The sequence below is a fragment of the Heptranchias perlo genome, unplaced genomic scaffold, assembly GCF_035084215.1.
Source record: "Heptranchias perlo isolate sHepPer1 unplaced genomic scaffold, sHepPer1.hap1 HAP1_SCAFFOLD_59, whole genome shotgun sequence".
NCBI classification, from domain to species: Eukaryota; Metazoa; Chordata; class Chondrichthyes; order Hexanchiformes; family Hexanchidae; genus Heptranchias; species Heptranchias perlo.
This window is the reverse complement of record NW_027139612.1, coordinates 4034305-4055082: the sequence shown is the minus strand read 5'-3', so window position 1 is coordinate 4055082 and position 20778 is coordinate 4034305. Positions and strand designations below refer to the sequence as shown.

Sequence of the window (20778 nt, the reverse complement as noted above, 5' to 3'; positions counted from 1 at the left end):
ACTTTTTATCCCTTCTCATTTTACACACTGTATTTTTAAGGGCTCGGGTTATAATGTTCAGTGCTCGTGAGACCACGAATTTGTGTTAAATTTAACAGGACCGGCTATTTCACAGAGAAAAAATAAATTTGCCCCAACATAATGCGGCTGTCCGAGATTGAACCGTGGACTTTTCACGTGTAAAGCGAATCTGACAACGGCTACACTACAGAAACTTCGGTTTTGGTTATCAGCCAGAAGTTCGAATGACTGCATTGATTCTCTTTCACAACTATTCAATTGATCGAAGTTGCACAAGTCACAAAAGAATAATTTAAAAGGCTAACGGAATGTTCGCCTTTATCTCAGGGGGCGGGAATATAAAGAAGTGGAAGTTATGTTCCAGTTATGTTCATTTCAAAGTTATTAAACTCCCAAATGTGACCTGCCTTGTTTGGACAGGGTTGACCCTGACGTCACAGCCTCAACAAACCATATTCTCAACATTTCCATTGGGAATAGGAGGAGGCCATTCAGCCCCTTGCACCTGTTCCGCCCTTCAATTAGATCATAGATGATCTGTTCCTCAACTTCATTTCCCCGCCTTTCTCCCTATCCCTCGATAACCTTACCCAACAAAATCGATCGATCTCAGTCTTGAAAGCTTCAATTGACCCCCAGCATCCACAGCCTTTTGGGGGACAGAGTTCGAGACTTCTCCTGCCCTTTGTGTAAAAAAGTGCTTCCTGATTTCGAACCTGAATGGCATGGTTCTAATTTTAAGGTTCTGTCCCCCTCGTTCTTGATTCCCCAGAGGAAATTGATTCTCTCTCTATTCTATCGAATCATTTAAACATGTTAAACACCTCGCTCAGACCGACCCTAAATCTTCTTTACTCGAGGGAATACGAGCCCAGTCCATGCAGCCTGTCCTCATAATTTAAGCTTTTTAGCCCCGGTAACATTCTGGTGAATCTGCTCTGCACCCCCTCCAAGGCCAATCTATCCTTCCTGAGGTGCAGTGTCCAAAACTGAACGCAGTTACTCCAGACGCAGTCGAACCAGAGCTTTATATAACGGGAACATAACTTCCACTTCTTTATATTCCCGCCCCCTGAGATAAAGGCGAACATTCCGTTAGCCTTTTAAATTATTTTTGGATCCGTCGGTTAGCTTTTACTGATTTATGTAAATGAACCGTTAATTCTCTCTGCTTCTTACCATTTGGAAAATACCCTGACCATAGGTCCAAAGTGGATTACCCCACATTGAACTCCATCTGCCATAGTTTTGCCCACTCAATTAATCTATCAATGTCCCTTTGCAACTTTCCACTCGCATCCACACTACTTACTGTACCACCTAACTTAGTGTCATCAGCAAACTTGAATATACGACTCTCTATTCCTTCATCAAAGTCATTGATAAATATGGTGACAAGCTGAGACCCCAGTTACAGAGGCCTGGGGGACACCACTAGTCCCATCCTGCCAATTGGAGTATGTACCAATTATCCCTACTCTCTGCCTCCTATCTCCTAACCAATTCCCTACCCATGTCAATACGTTGCCTCAAGTTCCATGCGCTTTCATTTTTGCCAACAGTCTCTTGTGTGGAACCTTATCAAATGCTTGTCGGAATTCTATATTAATAATATCATAGGAACATAGGAGCATCGGAACATAGCCTTTGTATGTAGAAGTGTTTTCTAATCTCACTCCTTAAAGGTCTGGCTCTATTTTTTAGACTGTGCCCCCAAGTCCTAGAATCCCCGACCAGCGGAAAAAGTTTCTCTCTGCCCATCGTGCGTGCGCCAGCTCTCTGAAAGAGCTGTCCAGTTAGTCCCACTCGCCTGATGTTTCCCCATAGCCCTGAAAAAGTTTCCATTCAAGCGTTTATCCAATTCCCTTTTGAAAACTGTGAGTTAAGAAAAACAATATTGAAAGGGGTGCTGGGGCCTCTGCAGCGTCGATGTGGAGTGTGTGATGATTGAAGTTATCAAGATGGTTGCTTTACACATGGTATGTTATGCAATCATCCTGAAATATCTTCAACATCCAATACAAATTGAATTGCAAACCTGATGGACAAACACTGAAAAACAAATCACGAGTGAACGCAAATCATCTGGGACCCGTTTTTAGCCTCACGGCACTTTAAATAAAGTGAAATAACTTTGCATTGAAAAGATTTGGAACTTGCATCTGTGCCTTTATCTGTTCCATTTCTTAAAGTTGCTGGCATCTGATGATGTACACGCCTCTGCTCCCTCCATTGAACAAGAAAGGAGGTGTTTGACGTTGACGGGACATGTTGGTTCTGAGCTCATCCTTTGCATTGAGTGGGTTCGCGTTTTTTAAGCGGCGTCAGCTTTAGCCCAGCGGTGAACTTCGCAGCAAACAAGTTCGACACCGTCTCACCGCGGGCGCTGACAGATATGTTTATTGTTATTTCTTACAGACCTAAATAAATAGTAACCGTGATTTTTAATTTGCACTATGTGATTTTTAGCTGGTCGCCTTTAAATGTTTCAAAGGCGACTCCGAATTTATGATAGTCCGGCCATTTCACCAGCCGTGTTGAAAACAAAACATGTCTCTGCTTTTCGCGTCTTTTTTCGAAAGGCAAAACATATATTTCCCGTTACCTCTGAAGGATGGACAAGTAAATTTCAGAAAGCTGAAACAAGTTCACCGAGCTTAAATCGTCTGACCACGTTAAAGGCGCTCTATATATATATGCAAGTAGTTGCAGCCTGTTTCTGTGGTTCTCTTTTTTCTGTGTGTGTCCATCTGCAGGTCGATTTTGAATCAATACCAGTGTTCGTGTCAGTTTGTTGCATGAAATAAACGAGAGTATCAGTCGCTTCCCTCCCTGCCACTCGGTAGGTACTGAGTCAGGGTTTTGACCAAACTTCTGTTTCTTTTTATGAAAAAGCAATTAAAACCTTCATTCTGGGATTATCCAGTGTCATGTGAGCGGTGAAAGAAACAGTGACCCCGATGTGATGTGAACACGCAGCCTTTTGATCTGGAGTCCTGGATTTTTATTATCCATATGAATGTTTCTCAAACACCGATTCATTTATCCCACCTTGGTTGAATGGATGGGGCTTATCAAATCTCCGCCAGGTCCCACGGGGTGTGAGACAGTCTTGGAAGAAGCCTTCACCCCCAACATGACGCTGGCTTTCATTGCCTGCTTGCAGCGAACTGCAAAAACAGGGCTGGGAGATATGGACTTTGTTCACATTGAATCAGCAGTGTGAATCGTTAAATATTTACTCATTTTTAATGGGAACAATGTTTTAAAATGCTACCGCTTGGTTTTGAACCAGGAACCTTTTGTGTGTGAGGCGAACGTGATAACCACTACACTACGGAAACCTGACGGCTTAAACGCCGTGTTAGGGACATAAACCCTCAGCCAAACTAATTCCCGTATTACTGTCCAGGAGCTCATTTCACAGGGATACATTTACTGCGCTGTATTTCGGAAGGCTGCAGAGAAGGATCGGTGGCGTTGGTCAGGCAGGGAATCCCAGAGCATCGCGCTCACACAAACATTTCACTGTTTTTTTTGCATGTGGCTGATATCCGACCGCAGTGTAAATTATGGCGAATCAGACATGCTCAGATCACATTGTTCACAGAGTGTTTTCTTGCAGCCAAATCGCACATTTGAAAACTTGAAATGAGATCGGAGCAATTTAAAGTGCTCCCAGTTACTGCAGATCAGGAATAAAACCTGGCACCGGCTTCAGGGCGATCAGAATGAGGCAATGAATCCGAAAGTGGGAAGAAAAAGTTGGAATTTTCGACCCTGGGTGGATTTGAACCACGAACTTTTCAGTTCACAGCCAAACGCGCTAACCGATGGCGCCACAGAGACCACCGCATGCTTTTTTTTTGCAAGATACACTAAAGCAGCGTGTCACCTGGCCAAAGTTACATGTTGCAGCCAAAGAAATGCAATTGTCCACTATCAGTGTTACTTTTCCAGAAATAAAGGATAGGACATTGTTTGTGGAAACATGGAAACGGTCTGGTCTCGCTCACAGCATCGATATCACCGACAACCAGCTCTCCTGCAACCGGCGCGCCCACCGGTGCTTTGTCTATTATCAAGTAGCACTATGGGAGAAACTTCACCACACGGACTGCAGCACCACCACCTTCTCAAGGGCAATTCCAGATGGGCAATAAATTCTGGCCTCGCCAGCGACGTCCACATCCCATGAACAAATAAAGAAAAAGTATTCTGAGCGTCCTGACGCTGATGTCAGGTTTTGATCCCTGATCTGCAGTAACTGAGAGCGCTTTAAATGGCTCCGACCTCTTAATTTCACCCACAACATCAGAGGAACTGTTCCAGGGGGACATGCACGACTCAGCTGCGTCTTGGCCGCCTGTCTGGTCAGTCCTTTATTCGCCTCCAATTCCGTTTCCCAAAGCGTATCTACAGATTCACAAAGCTGTTTGTCATTTCGGTTCCTTTCGATTTGTCCAGCTCCCGACTGGCAATAATTTGCAAACCTGGTTGCAACCCTCCACCTTGCATCGTGTCCAGGGATGGGTTATGTGGAGAGACTGGAGAAGCTGGGATTGTTCTCCTTGGAGCAAAAAAAGTTTGAGGGGAGATTTAATAGAGGTGTTCAAAATTATGAGGGGATTTTGAAAGAATGGATGGGGAGAAGCTGTTTCCATTGGCAGGAGGGTTGATGACCAGAGGACTCAACCAGCATTTACATAGCGCCTTCAACGTCGTAAAACGTCACAAGGTGCTTCACAGGAGCGTTATTAAACAAAACTTGACACTAAGCCACAGATGGAGATATTGGGACAGGTGACCAAAAGCTTAGTCGAAGAGGTAGGTTTAAAGCTATGTGTTAACGGAGAGAGAGGCGGAGAGGTTTAAGGATGGAATTCCAGAGCTTCGGGCCGAGGCAGCTGAAGGCATAGCCGCCAATGGTGGAGCGATTAAAATCGGCGATGCGCAAGAGGCCAGAACTGGATGAGCACAGAGATATTTTTTTATTCGTTCATGGGATGTGGGCGTCGCTGGCTGGGCCAGCATTTATTGCCCATCCCTAATTGCCCTTGAGAAGGTGGTGGTGAGCCGCCTTCTTGAACCGCTGCATCCGTGTGGTGAAGGTTCTCCCACAGTGCTGTTAGGAAGTGAGTTCCAGGATTTTGACCCAGCGACGATGAAGGAACGGCCGATGTATGATTGATGCAGTGTTCCCTCGTGATTGGGAATAGTTCATTGCACAAAAATAATTCAAGTCTGTGAGACACTTATTGTTCTTTTTAATCACCATTAATACGTTCTGTTGCACACTGAAGGAAATGCTAACTTGTTTGTAAAGTGACAATTAAAACGTTGATAAAACTTTGTGCTTTGCATGTCATGAACTTTTATCTCTTCCCATTTTACATACTGTATTTTAGGAGTCTGCTTCAAAATGTACAGTGCTTATTATACCAGGAATCTGGTGCGGCCGCTGTTAAATTAAAAAAGGTTTGTCACCCCTTTCACGCTTGATGAAACTCGACCCTGGAGGTTTATGGGGAGCAAGTCCCAAAAAATGCTTCCCTCCGAGGTCAAATCGGGGACTTTCTGCCTGTAACTGGTGAACATGATAACCGCTACACTCTGGAAATGACAAACTTTTCGATCTCAGGTCTGAAGGAAATGTCTCGGGAAAACATGAACTGCTGACTCTCTTTACACTGACTCTTTTCACGAACATTTCATCGATACAAACTATACAAGTCACAGAGAAAAAATGTCAAAGTCATTAAACTCCCGGATTAGCCCCAAAATCTATCAATCTCAGTTTTTAAATTTTCAATTGACCCCCAGCCTCAACAGTTTTTTGGGGGAAGAGAGTTCCAGATTTCCACTCCCCTTTGTGTGAAGAAGTGCTTCCTGACATCACCCCTGAACGGCCTAGCTCCAATTGTAAGGTTCTGCCCCTTGTTCTGGATTCCCTACCAGAGGAAATAGTCTCTATCTGCCCTGTCAAATCCTTTAATAATCGCAACCCCTCAATTAGATCACCCCTTAATATTCTATACTCAAGGGAATGCAAGTCGAGTCTTTGCAAGCTGTCCTCATAATTGCTTATCAATGATAGCCACCAAAAAGGGTTTTACGATGGCTGGCTCTTGTGTGCGTTAGCTTTTGTCAATGGCCTCGTTGGTCTAGGGGTATGATTCTCGCTTTGGGGTTGTTTGTCTAAATATGTGAGAGGTAGCGGGTTCAAATCCCGGACGTACCCTTATTTTACTTTTGATCTTGAACTTCCAAAGACAGAAAAGTACCCAAATCACCCCACATGAGTGAAACAATTCCTGTGTTTCATACTATTACCTAACACAACTGCCCAACTTGGTTCTGATGAAAGGTCATTGACCTGAAACATTAACTCTGTTTCTCTCTCCACAGATGCTGTCTGACCTGCTGAGGGCTTCCAGCATTGTCCATGTTATCAGAGTATCACTTCCCTCATCACCTAACTACACTCCTCCACTAGATGCAGCCTTGTGGTGCAAACAGGCTCCTTCCGCACAGCCAGGTGTTCTGCTTTAGACATTAATTATAACTATAACTTTTGAACTTGTTCGTTAAAACATATGGCCTTTCCCATTGACCAGAAATCAGAATGGTGTTTATCTATCACCAGTACAGCCCTTTCCCGCTTGGTCAGTATGGAATGATACGTAGCAATCATACAGATGTCACACCTCTCCTGCTTCCCTGTGAAGCTGGTAAGACGAATAGCACACAATGCTGTCTGACACACATACACACCAGCTCTGAATGATTTAAAGGCCTTCTTATTATTGTCAGAGAATTGTTTATATCAAAAGGATAATTAAACTTACGAGTATTATGATATCAGCTACAATCCAAGAGTTTCTGGACTTCAGAATCTTCTCGTCTCTATATTAAACATATGCATGCATTTAAAATGAAGCAAATCCGTCTTATGATTGTAGTTTCATTCACCCAACAGAGATTTATACTTCCTTACTTAAGAAGCAAAAGCTAAAGTTTAATATTACTTCAATATAAAGACTAACTCTTCCCTTACAATACAATTAACCAAACTAATATAACACCTCAAACTGATGGAGCCTCTGAAACTAAAACAGTACCTCAAGCTAATGCAGTACCTCAAACAGATAGAGAATCTGAAACTAATATAATACCTCAAGCTAATACATCATCTCAAATTAATAGAGTACCTTAAACTAATACAGTACCTCAAACCGATACAGAACTTTAAACTAATATAATACCTCAAACTAATACTGTACCTGGAATTAATACTGTTCCTCAAACAAATACAGTACCTCAAACTAATATTGTTCCTCAAACAAATCCAGCACCTCAAACTAATAGTGTTCCTCAAACAAATCCAGCACCTCAAACTGATAGTGTTCCTCAAACTAATACAGCACCTCAAACTAATAGTGTTCATCAAACAAATACAGCACCTCAAACTAATCGCGTTCCTCAAACAAATACAGCACCTCAAACTAATAGCGTTCCTCAAACTAATACAGCACCTCAAACTAATAGTGTTCCTCAAACAAATACAGCACCTCAAACTAATAGTGTTCCTCAAAAAATACATCACCTCAAACTAATCGTGTTCCTCAAACAAATACAGCACCTCAAACTAATGGTGTTCCTCAAACAAATACAGCACCTCAAACCAATCGAACACCTCAAACTAATACAATACCCCAAAACTAATCATTAACTGAAATGTTAAAGTCCGTACAGGACAAGCAGGTTGACCTTGACAGGTGGCGGATCAGTTAAGAGGATATTAAACTGCAGGAGAAAGTCCCGTTGAGGAACTGCAGTTGTATTCAATTAATTTCGAGTCTTTTCTCAACATTAGAGCAGAGAAACACGTGGTACGTAATATCACCGCAGGGCCTTCCATGGTCGGCCGAATTCAGTGCAACATCCCCAGTGCATTTGGTCTGAAGCTCATCACCAGATGCCTTTCAAGTCACCTTTGCTGATTTGTTGCAGTTCAGTTTCGGTTTGAATGGAGTTGTTTGATTACCAGCATAGCTTTATTGGGGCGAGGGATATTTGAGTTTGTACCGGGCAATCTGTAGCTGCCCATTGTTAATTCATCTTCAATTGACTCAATACATTTCAATTGAACTATCACAAAAAGACGGGCTATTCCTGCACCCACTCCCCGCCCCCACCCACCCCCCCAATGTTCCAACTTACTCCACTTCTCCATCGCTACTTCTACCAATCTATAACTCTGTCTCTATTTATAAATCTGTCTATCGTGCTCTCTTTCTACTCAGTTTATGTTCCTTTATCTCTTTCAACTATATCCATTGTTATTTTCACATTATTAAAAATCAATATAATCTCCTTCGACCGATTCGTATGTATCGTTGTCTCTCCACTGCTTTAAATGTATCCATCTATCTATCTATCTATCTATCTATCTATCTATCTGTCTATCTGTCTATCTTTCGTTCCATCCATCTATCTATCCATCCATCTATCCATCCATCTATCTATCTCTATCTATCCATCCAGCTATCTAAGTGTCACCTTTATCTTCCTATTTCTCTATATCTGTTTCTCCCTTCACCTGTTTATTGCTCTGTTGTTGTTTCTCTATCGCTTTCTGTCTCTCCTCCTTCATTACTAAAGTTTATCAAATAACTTTCTAATCTTTATCAAAAATGCAATATTAAAGCATGAGGACGAGGTAAATTAGCAAATTCCAATTCTCTAATCTCTAACCAATTATTTGCAACCGAGATGTTAACGTTCAAGGGGAAGGCAAAGGACGAGTCTTGTCGCCCAGCCGCCTGTTTATGAGAGAAAATATTAACTTACAGAGAAAGGTACATTTCAGGAGCCCCGGTTTTTAATAAGTCAATCATTTGCTCTGTACAACTTTCGACGAAGAAAACATGTGGTAAGTTTTAAAGAAATCCCCAATGTAATGAATGCCTAATAATTTCAATGGTGTGGTGTTTTATTCCAAAGAAACGTTTATTTAAACGAAAATGTAGTTGTTATCTCAAGATCATTAATAAATTAGCCGCATTCACATGGAACTTTGAAATTGATAAAATACATTTTTACATAAAGGTTTGTCATGTACATTTTCTAATATTTCACCGTCTTGAACTTAGCTTTTATCGAACACAGAAAAATACTTATCACCTGTTCAAGATTAATTTGCATTTTTTTGATGTACTGGTTTATTTTAAGGAACTGGTGTGTTTTATTTTAAGGAACTGGTGTGGTCTTTATCAGCCTTACAAGGAAACGAAATTAAAGTGAGCATCCGGACACACACACACACACACACACACATACAGACCCATACAAATACACAGAGACACAGGCACACACACACACAGACCCATACAAATACACAGAGACACAGGCACACACAGACCCATACAAATACACACAGAAACACACAGACCCATACAGATTCACAGAGACACAGGCACACACAGACCCATACAAATACACAGACACACACACACACCCATACAAATACACAGAGACACAGGCACACAGACCCATACAAATACACAGAGACACACACACACAGACCCATACAAATACACAGACACACGAGTTATAATCAAAGGCTAAAAAGACAAATAACTAAAAAATCTTCATCCTTGTCATCAGTCGAAGAGAGCATTAAAACGGGATATAATCAAAGAGTACAAAGACAAATAACTAATAAATCTTCATCCCAGTCATCAGTCCCAGAGAGCAGTAAAACGGGTTATAATCAAAGAATTAAAAGACAAATATCTAATAAATCTTCATCCCAGTCAGTGTTGCTGGTCTCCGATTAGATAGAGCACCCCTTAAAGCTTCCCTCACGGTTGTGCAAACCGATATCAATTCGATGTCTGCACATAAATCAAGCTATGCTGTTGTAACAAAACTGTGTCCACGACTAGTTTCCAGTGTTAATTTATCTCAACACGTAAGTGTATGATATAAATCTCTTTCTGGTACAAGAATATGATCCCAGAAATTACTTTTGCTCATTTGGTTGACAAATAATGAACACATTCCGATGAAAGTTAATGAAACTTGCATTCCCAGGCCGACTTTGACGTAATAAACATTCCCAATGGGATTCACTGAGAAGTAAAAGGAATAAGGAGATATCAGGAAGACTGGCGAAAACCTTGTTCAAAGAGTGGGTTTAAGGAGGGTTTAAAAGGAGGAGAAGTAAATGGAGAGTCGGAGGGGATAAGATTGGTTTTCAAGAGTAGAATTTCGATGTCTGAAGGACAAAAATGGATCCCCGGCCAAAGAAGGAGATAGTAGGAGGGATGACAAACGTTTGGAGCAAGAGATGGGTTTCATGGGAGGTTTGAAAGATGGAAAGAACTTGCCTTTACATAGCACCTTTCAAGGCCTCAGGACGTCCCAAAACAGTCAATGAAGGACATTATGAAGTGTAGTCACTGTGGTAATGTAGGAAAAGCGGCAGCCAATTTACACACAGCAAGATCCCACACACTGCAATGAGATAGATGGCCAGAAAGTCTGCCTTAGTAATGTTGTTTGAGGGATAAATATTGGCTAGGACTCCGGAAAGAAATCCCCTGCTCTTTTTCGAATATGGCGGTGGGATTTCTTACATCTACCTGAGAGGGCAGATGGGCCCTCAGCTTAACTTTTCCTATGTTGTCACCTCCGACAGTGCACCACTCCCTCAGTACTGCCCCTCCAATAGTACTGTGCTCCCACAGCACTGACCATCCAACAGAATGCCAGTCACTCAGTACTGACCCTCCGACAGTGCAGCACTTCCTCAGTACTGCGCCTCTGACAGTCCTGCGCTCCCTCAGAATTAACCCTCCATCAATATTGCACTCCCTCAGTACTGACCCTCTGAAACTATTGCACTCCATCAGTATTGCCACTCTGACAGTGCACCACTCCCTTAGTACTGACCCTCCGACAGTGCACCACTTCCTCAGTACTGACCCTCCGACAGGGCAGCACTCCCTCAATACTGACTCTCCGACAGTAATGTGCTCCCTCAGCACTGACCCTCCGATGGTATCGCGCTCCCTCAGTACTGACCCATCAGCAGTGCACCACTCCCTCAGTACTGACGCCCTGACAGTATTGCGCTCCCACAGTAGTGACCCTCCGACAGTGCAGCCCTCCCTCAGTACTGACCCTCTGACAGTACTGCACTCCTTCAGTGGTGAAACTCCGAAAGTGCAGCCCTCCCTCAGTACTGACCCTCCGACAGTGCAGTGCTCCTTCAGGACTGTACTGCAGTGTCAGCCCCTGGATTATTTGTTCAAGTCTCTGGAATTGGACGTCAATGCACAGCCTTCGAACGCACAGGTGAGACTGCTACCACTGAGCCACGCCTGACACCTGAAAGGGTGAGAAAGAGATGCAGGGGCTTCGGAAGGGAATTCAGGAGCGTGGATATGGCTGAAGTCACGGCTGTCAAAATAGGGCAAATGGACTCCGGATGCACAAGCGGCCAGAGGTGAAGTAGCAGAGTGTTTGGGAGGGGCTGTCGGACTGGAGGTCAGAGATAGGGAGGGGTGAGGGCCTGATGGATTTAAGTGTAGGAAAGAATCAAAATAAACTACAGGCTAAGGAGATTGGAATCCAACGCAGGTCAGTGAGGGCTTCGGTGATTGGTGAGCCACTCACCAATTAAAAAGCCAGGGGTGGGGATGGATTCCGTGGCTAAGATGTAGAAATTTTGTGGCCAAAGATCATGTGTACCAATTTGTACCTGTAGGAACTGGTGGGTCATCAAAAACAGAATGTGGGTCGAACAACACAGAGACATTGGAGAGGCGGTGGTTTTGTCAGCGTCCATCTGAAAGCTGCTCAGTGTCTGTGCACTGTGTCACCAAAGGGCAGCATGCAGATGAGGAAGAGGAGGGAGCCAAGGATTGAACCTTTAGAAACATCAGAGATTACGGTGATAGGGTGGGAAGAGAAGCTTCTCCTGGCTCTGATCAGATAGATGAGTGGAACCAAATCTTCATCCCAGTCATCAGTCCCAGAGAGCAGAAAAACGGGTTATAATCCAAGAGTAAAAAGTGAGGGTAGCCCCAGGAAAGACGCCAGTGTCCGAGGATTGAGGAGGTGACGGGTGGGTTGTCGGTAGGTGTGGAGATGGGGGTGCGTGGGGGTTGGGCCATGGAAGGATCTAACACTAGGGATGAGAATTTTTAATGTACGCGATATGGACCTGGGAGCCTGTGAGGGTCAGGGAGTCCGAGCAGGACCTGGTGCTGGTTGGACACGGACTACACAGTTTTGGATGAGCTCACGTTTATGGAAGGTGGAGGTTGGGTGGCCGGTCAGGACTGCATTTGAGGAATGGAGTCTGGAGGGACAGAGGCATTAATGAGGGTTTCAATGGGCAATGGGCTGAGGAAGGAATGGAGGCGGGTGAGGGAATCACGGGGCCTTTGTGATGGAGGTCAAATCGGGTCATGAGCTCAGCTCGGTGTTACACGGGACCAATTTTACTGGAGCCGTTAACCAATGTCGAATAAACGGGTAAACATCTGCAGTAAAATAGCGGAGAGAGGAATGTCAATGGGACACGTTCAGGGTCCGTCCCCTAATATCACCCACAGTCATTTCGAGGCTGCAATCCTCAACCTGCCCTTTAACTGTCCCCGTGTCAGAGACTCACAATTCATATTTTAACTGGGAAACTGCAGGAACAGAGTGAAACGGGTCTGCTTGTGTCCCTGGATTCAGTCTACACTGCGGACAATCGGTAACATTTAAAAATGAATCACCAGGAGTGAACATGGTCAATACAGTTAAATAAAAAACTGTAAATGGGCCCACTCATTATTATTGGATCAGTGCTGTCTGAGAACAGATTTAAACTTTATTCCTGAGAGAGGTCTGATTGAGATAATGACCTGGACTTTGAGATGTTTGTGTTATATCCACCACATTATTTACATCGGAGTCAAAGCTGCGGAGGTAATATGTTTGTTAAACTGATTGTAACTAATAGCAATGATCAGGAGTATAACCGTGTCAGTGGAGACTTATCCCCTGTATAAATCAGGGCTTGTTGGAATGGATCAGCTCAGAGTGTCTGCTGGAATTGTGGTTTCCTGGCCGACAGAAGTCAGTGCTTCTCACAGAAATGGGATATCCAGTAATGTATCAGATAATGCGCATTTATTATCCTGTTCTTGCAGCATTTGGAGTTCCGGGTAAGCCGTTATCTCAGCTGTTAATAGTGTAAATCGGTGTTAACTCTGTTGCTGTACTTGGTAAATTATATTTTCTCCCTGCACGTTTTACAGTCGCCTGTTCTGTTCTATTGGTTGAATGATGGAATGTGTTAAGTCTCTTTAGGTCTTGTCGGAGCTGCATTATATCCGGAATGATTTTTGTGTGTCCAACCCTGGCATTGTTACTGAATTATTCCTTGTACTGAATGTAATGTTGAACAATGGTATGTCCTTAACTTCTAAAAGTTCGGTCTGAATGTGTTACATTATATCTGTATGGCCTTTCTCTATCCAGCCCCGGCATTGTTCCTGGAATAATCACTGTACTGAATATATTGGGGTCAGGTCTCTGGGCTAAGAGCTGATGTCAGACCATCAGGAGCTGTTAATAGTTTCATCGTGTGGAACTAACCTGCCCTGGAGTATGTTTTCATCAATGTGTTTTCAGTGATTGATAATGAGGCATCTCACAGTATCAGTGTTACAAGGAGGGAGCACAGTGTATTCCCTACACAATAATATGCTTCAGTTTAACTGGGATTTTAATTGGTTATCACTGTTATGAAATATTATTTCATTATGTGTGTATCTGACGCCGATTCAGATGTCTGGTTACTGAACTGAGTTTTCTGCTGACTCTTTCACATCTCCTTCTCTGCTTCACTGTGGATGAATTCACTGACTGTCACTGGACTTCACTGTAAAATGAAATGTTTTGGTGTTATGTTGTCTCAGTTTGCACTGTCCCTTTTGGAATCAGGAGCCCTTCTATGTATCTGGAGATTATAAGTGTGATCTTGGCGTTTTGTTAATTGAACAATCCCGCCATCTATCGCTATACTTTATAATTACAGGTGAAGGAATCTCAATTATTGAGAGATCTGTCTGGAAGAGGAATTTGATTCTGTTTATTCCATGATTTGTAGATGAAGTGAACAGTATAGGTGAACAGATGGAGAATTGAATCATCTGTTGAAACATTAAACTATACCACAGAGGTTTCACAATTTAACAAACTAACACTGAGAATAGGATCGGTGGAACAAGGGGCTGGTGGACAGAATGCAGGCACAGGATGATAGGATTTAATCGGATATGAAAATGGACTTGAGAAAGAGAGTAGAGTGAGTGATAGAGAGGGCGACTGAGAGGGAAAGCGAGAGGCTGTGGTGTGAATAATTCATCAGAATGAACTGCTGAAACTTCCAGTACAATTAAATGTAGAAAATGTGATTTGAAGGTGTTATTATGATGTGGTCAGATTGGGTGAGTTTGTATGTTGGGACTCGCTCCTCATGTTTATATCCCTGTCAGGTCCTCAGTCTGTTTTTATGAATGTTCCTTGTTTTGCACATTGACACTAAACATAATTAAAATTTGCTCAAAGAATAGAATCAGTAATTTATTGATCATAATGAATTATTCGGATACTTTACGTTAAAACTCAGCTGAGTTCAATAAAAAAAAACAGGTTGATTTAATTAATACATATCGATTGAATGTACAAAGTAAATTTATTGAACACATTTTACACCCAACACAGATTTCCTGACACCAATAACCACAGAAATGAACTATTGAATGTAATGGTTGGATTGTTTTAGTGAGACCTATAGATTAGATTTCCTCCAACACTCTGCTGCAGTCTCTCCCTGTGAATCCCAGCCTCTCCTCCCACTGCATTGAAACCTCTGTCTCCTCGTCCGTTGCTTCAGTTTGTTCGCTTTCCCAAACCATCTGCTCCTGACTCCCCTCCAGCTCCTACTTGTCGCCCTCCCAATCTCACTCACTGGCTCGGTCTCCAGCTGACTTTCCCGTTTAGTGCCAGCCCCTGTAGGCTCACTTAACCCAGAACAACAAACCAACTACACCTCCCCCTGTCCCCTCACCTTCCTGACCCTCCGCTCTCCTTCCTCGTCCGTCTGGAGCCCAAATCCGGCATTAATCCGCTGGATTCTCGGTGTGTAAAACTCCTTCTCCCTTTCCCACCGGCACTGAGCTCTCACTTAGCCCTTCCAGTGGATCCAGTGCTCACTTTATTCACTTTCTGTTTCCATCTCCCAATTCATTATTGATCATTGTGTTTAAAAACATCTCTCTGCCCGAAAGCGCTGCCCAGGTCAATGAATCACTTTCCACCCTTCGATGCAGCAACAAAGCTGAAAATTTCACCCCAGATCCTCTCAAACAGCTGCTTTGGCTCCAGGTCTGATCAGTAATTTCTCTGCTTCCCTTTCTCTCTCTTACAGTTAACTTGGTGGCGATTGTGATCCTGTCCCGAGGAAAGTGCGGTCTCTCCAAATGTATCAGTCGCTATCTGGTTGGAATGGCAGTGGCCGATCTCCTGGTCGTTATCACTGATCCGATATTGAACAGGATTAATACGATGTTTCTCCCACGGTCATTCCTGGACATTACTCCCGTGTGTAGTTTTATTTACTTCTGCAGTTTTTCAGTCACGGTGTTGTCTGTTTGGTTCACAGTCGCTTTCACCTTTGATCGATTTGTGGCCATTTGTTGTGAGAAGCTGAAAACTAAATATTGCACCGAGAGAACGGCGGCTGTGGTTCTGGGAACAGTGAGTGTGCTGGGCTGTTTGGAGAGTGTCCCCACGTACTTTATATATGAACCAAGATTTGTAACTGATAATGTTCCCTGGTTTTGTGTGGGTAAACCGAGTTTCCGTACTTCCCCCGCATGGGCCGCATTTGACATGTTTAACCTCATTTTAACCCCTTTTATCCCGTTCTGTCTGATTTTGCTGCTCAATGTTCTGACGGTCAGGCGTATTTTAGTGTCCAGTCGAGTCCGCAGAGGACTCCGGAGCCGCAGCAATGGAGAGAATCAGAGTGATCCAGAGATGGAGAACCGAAAGAAATCCATCATTTTACTCTTCAGTATATCGGGCAGTTTTATACTGTTGTGGCTGACAAAGGTTGTATTTTACATTTATCTGCGAATTTCAGACCTTCGGTCCTATTATTCCTACACTGACCCCAATTATATCACACATCGGACATCAACAATGCTGCAGCTTCTCAGTTCCTGCATAAACACGTGTATTTATGTCCTGACTCAGACTAAATTCAGAGAGGAGCTGAAGAACGCGGTGAAATACCCATTCAATCTAATTGTTAAATTAGTGAAATCATAAGAAGTGCTGAAGGGTTTCAAGCACTAGAACTAAATCCCAGTTCATTCTCCATCCCCTACATTTCCCGGGGGATGGAAAGTATATTTTATATTAGCAGCACGGAGCCACTAAATGATCTGAAATACGGTTCTGATGTTATAGTTTATTGAAAATCTGACTTTTAAGGCTGGATTTATTCTGCAGACGACATATGTATTGTTGCTCGAAATTGCAGGTGGACTTCAAATAAATGGCCGTCCAGCAAAATATGCAACGCAGGGAATCAAAGTAGCTGCTAAGGGCCTGATCAGAATGGGTGCACGCCACATAAATGGATAATGAGTGAGGGGGAGGGATAGAGAGGGCGAGATAGTGAGTGAGAGAGGGAACAAGGGAGACAAAGTCAGAGTGATGGAGACTGAGGGAGAGGGAGAGAGCTTGAGACAGGGGGAGATACAGAGAGGGAGAGAAAGAGGGGAGAAAGAGTGACAGAGAGACATAGACAAACACACAGCGAAAGAGAGTGAGAGAGAGAGAGATAGTGATTTGGAGAATGAGAGAGAGACAGGGAGTGAAAGCGAGAAAGAGAGAGAGAGGCACGAGCGACACAAGGAGAGAGTGAGAGAGAATCAAAGAGAAAGAGAGGGCGATAGTGAGACAGAGACAGAGAGAAAGAGAGAAAGACAGTGAGAGGGACAGACAGAGAGACAGAAGGAGATAGAGAAGGAGAGAGGAGGGGACAGCGAGAGAGGACACAGGGACAAAAGAAATATAATTATTAAATAGTGCAGAACATCAAAAAAGATTTCCATAAAAGAGAGACGGTGTGTGAGAGAGAGATAGAAACAAAGAGGCGTAGAGACAGAGTTAGACAGAGAGAGAGATAAATAAAGACAGTTTGTAAGACAGGAGAGAAAAATAAAGAGAGAAAGAAGAGTGAAAGAAAGCATAACGTGAGAGAGCAAGCAGACTTGGATGGAACGAGAGAGGAACAGACTCACAAAGAATTACAAAGTGATTGAAGTAGAAGTGGAAATAACAAGATCGAAAAACAGACAGAAAATAGAGAAAAACGATATAAACAGAGAACAGACACAATGAAAGACAGAGAAACATCTAAAGTGACAGGAGGGTAGAGACAGGAGTGAAATAGGACACAGAAAGCATTAAATAACCAAACAAACTGTGTAATCAGGCTGGAGTGTGTGAGAGTGCTGACCAGCAGAAGAGCAGCAGATGAAGCAGGCCAGACATTTTTTTTTCTGGGTTAACACTCTTCTGGATTTAATTTTGACATTTCTAAAGGTGATGTATGGAGGATGCACAAGAAAGTCACTCAGCCTTGTGTACCTAACCCTGACCATTACTTACTGCAGGAGTTTCCCAGCTGCTCTGTGTAGTAAAAAAATCATCTGATAAACGAAAGCCTGAGATTAAATCGGCTTCAGCATGTCTGAAGGAAAGGACACTTAAAAGGTGGAAGGGCTGTTAGAAGGACTGTTAATGACACATTGTAAAAGATCACACAGCAGAGGATAGATCACCAGAGCAAGAAGAACGATTCCAGGAGGGCTAGAGGTAGTTTGAACACCTGCCGAATTAACTTCGTTACGTTGTGGACACTGAGAGAAAACAAGGGAAGTGTCAATCAATCGTGGGTTGCATTCGTAGGAACCTATTGTTGCAAGTCACCGTCCCAGAGGTGTTATTCTGTGTTAAAAAATCTCTTTAAAAGCTGGGCAGAAGTTGAGTGGGGAGAGACATAGATCCACCGCGACTGCTGCAAACTCACCTTTCACTTCCTGGTAGCACCACCTCACCTGGAATCTTCCTGATTGCTCGCTACCTCCCAGCATGATTTACAGATTGCCTGTGAAGCAGATGACCTGGCTACAAGAACAAGTCACGCGAAACTACAACACGATCCATCAAAATGCCCGGAATCTTCCCGGCAAGCTTGAGCCAACCATCAGTGGACAAGTTTCGTTTTTGGCTTAGTCTAAGATAGACATTTGTTTTCCAAACGGTTATACATTTTGCGAATTCAGAATGTGTTGTTTTATTGTGATTAAAGCAATTCTAAATTGGGCATAAACCCAAGTTGTTGCTTAATTTGTAATGTCGCTTGTTCCAGTGTATTAATAATAATAAATGAATGTTTTGTTCATAACGCCATGGTTTGTGCCTGAAGTTTCTTTAGGAAAAAGAACTCATCAAGTTAAATGGAAAATTAAACCTCGTGGAAACAAAAAGTCATTGCCCCAAATTAAAGTGTAAAATCACTTTGCTCCTTTCTGCTCCTCCATCTGTACCATGTGTAACTTTTCCAGTGAGCTGCTGGATTCTGTAATAAATCACAATGTACTCTTACCCCTTCTGCTGTGTTACTAAACTGGACAGGGTCCCGCAGCACTCTCCTGATCTGTTACTGTTACAAATACTGTTATTGTTTCAGTTTAAAGAAAAATATGAATACTGGACAAATGAACTAAATCCCAGATCAGAACTACATTCAGATTCAGTCCAATTTTACTCTGATTTATTTAATAGAAGCTAGAATTACATTCTCTACACGAAATGGCTAATTGGACCTTTCCTCCGAATGTCTGGTCTCTCCTTCTCATTAAGCATTGCATCCAAATAATTAAATGTTAATCCATTTTTGTTGCAGAAGTCCACATTTTGGTGTTTAATTCCCTCACTGCACCGCTGTCTTCGTGTTAAACACCAGCTAGTACCAGTCTCACTCAGTTTGTACCTTTAACTATAGTGCAACAGTGATTTAACAGGAAGAGCAAATGAACCCTCTCCGTCTCTCTCACCGTAACAAGCTCCACCTTGCCCCTCACCCTTACTGGTTGCCCATTTTGCTTCAGTTTCAATGCGGCTATTTTGAGTAATCTTCATGACAGCCATTTTGTTTAAGATGCCCACCTTGGCCCTCACTAAGATGGCCGACCTACCTTTCATCCAGATGTCTGCATTACTGGCAGCCATTTCGTTTCAGGTTCATGGCAGCAATTTTGTTAAAGCTTCAGGACGGCCATTTTGTTTAACAAGGTCACCTTGACCCCAATAAGATGGCCACCTTGCCCCCAGATATGATATCCAGTTTGCCCCTCAGTAAGATCTCTACGGTAGAGGCGGCTATTTTGTTTCCTGTCATAGACTTTGAAGTTGTTGTTCATAGTATCATAGTGGGTACAACACAGGAGAAGGCCATTCGGCCCACCTTGCCTGGGCTGACTCTTTAAAAGGGCGATCCCATTTCCCTCTCAGCTATGTGGCCGGGTCCTGCTCCGACTTCTTGTGTTCTTTAGATTTGTGGTTGGGATCAGATCAGCCATGATCTTATTGAATGGCGGAGCAGGCTCGAGGGGCCGATTGGCCTACTCCTGCTCCAATTTCTTATGTTCTTATGTTCTCCCCCACCCCCGATCCTTATCTGGGCCATGTAGTAGTGATAATGTGTAAATATATATATATATATAGACAAGTTGTTGTTGTAGTTGTCGCTGTAATATATAAATACAAGTTGTTATGTCTGTAAAGATTGTCTCTCAATCTTTACATTTATCTCCTTTATAAACTGGGCTTTGTTTCTGTGTAAATGAATGTTGCTGAGAGATTGTCCCTGTAACTTTGTGAGGGATCTTGCTGTCTATTTGTTTTAAGTTCTTTGCTTTAGTTCTTTGAAATGACATGAATTTATTTGAACTCTTTGGCTAATTGGAAAAGCCACAAACTGAACGTTGACCACAAACTACAGGCTTTTTATCCACTGCTAATTAAAACAAGAGAAAAGAGCAAAGGGAAAGTTCGTTCACCTTTTTGTTCCCTGTTCCAGGAACAGAAGAGAAAACGAACTCGGGGCAGTTTGGACCCTGCAGCAAACATTGACCAGGACAGAGAGTCAGACCGGCACCTTTTAGGGGGAATGAGTGAGTGGCAAAGCAGGAGAGAAAACCCTGGAAACTTGTATTGGAGAAAGAGTGAAACAACATGCGCTCTTCAGTCTGTCACGAGTGTCTCTCTCTCTCTCTCTCTCTCTCCCAACTTTCCTCCCTTTTCTTTAGAGTCTCAGATTTGTAACTGGGGATTTTATCAATGGTGTTTGCTGAGAGATTGCCTATGGAACGGAATGAATGTGAGTGAGTGTGAGTGTGAGGGAACTCTGGGCTCTCGCTGTGCTTTTTTCATCTCTTGCTTTGTTTTTAATCAATTCCTTATTTCTCTCTCTGTAGTGGATTATTTTTGTGGAAATGCCGTAACATGAAGACGTGGAAAGAGAAATTTTGGGAGGAAGAGGAATCCTTGGAGAAGAAGCTTTCTCTCCAGAGGGGACTGACCGAGCCCTTCACCACAGGCTGCACC

At 43.0% G+C, this 20778-nt stretch overlaps 1 protein-coding gene across 1 annotated transcript in view; it reads left to right on the top strand.

The window, feature by feature from the left end:
- The first annotated feature begins 13207 nt into the window (after nt 1–13207).
- LOC137316337 (probable G-protein coupled receptor 139) overlaps nt 13208–20778 on the top strand; it is a 50069-nt gene continuing 42498 nt past the window's right edge. The window contains exons 1-3 of the mRNA XM_067980403.1: nt 13208–13250; nt 15521–16407; nt 18270–18355. Of these exons, the coding sequence (XP_067836504.1) occupies nt 13208–13250; nt 15521–16407; nt 18270–18355 (1016 nt within the window). The remainder of the gene's footprint in view (nt 13251–15520; nt 16408–18269; nt 18356–20778) is intronic.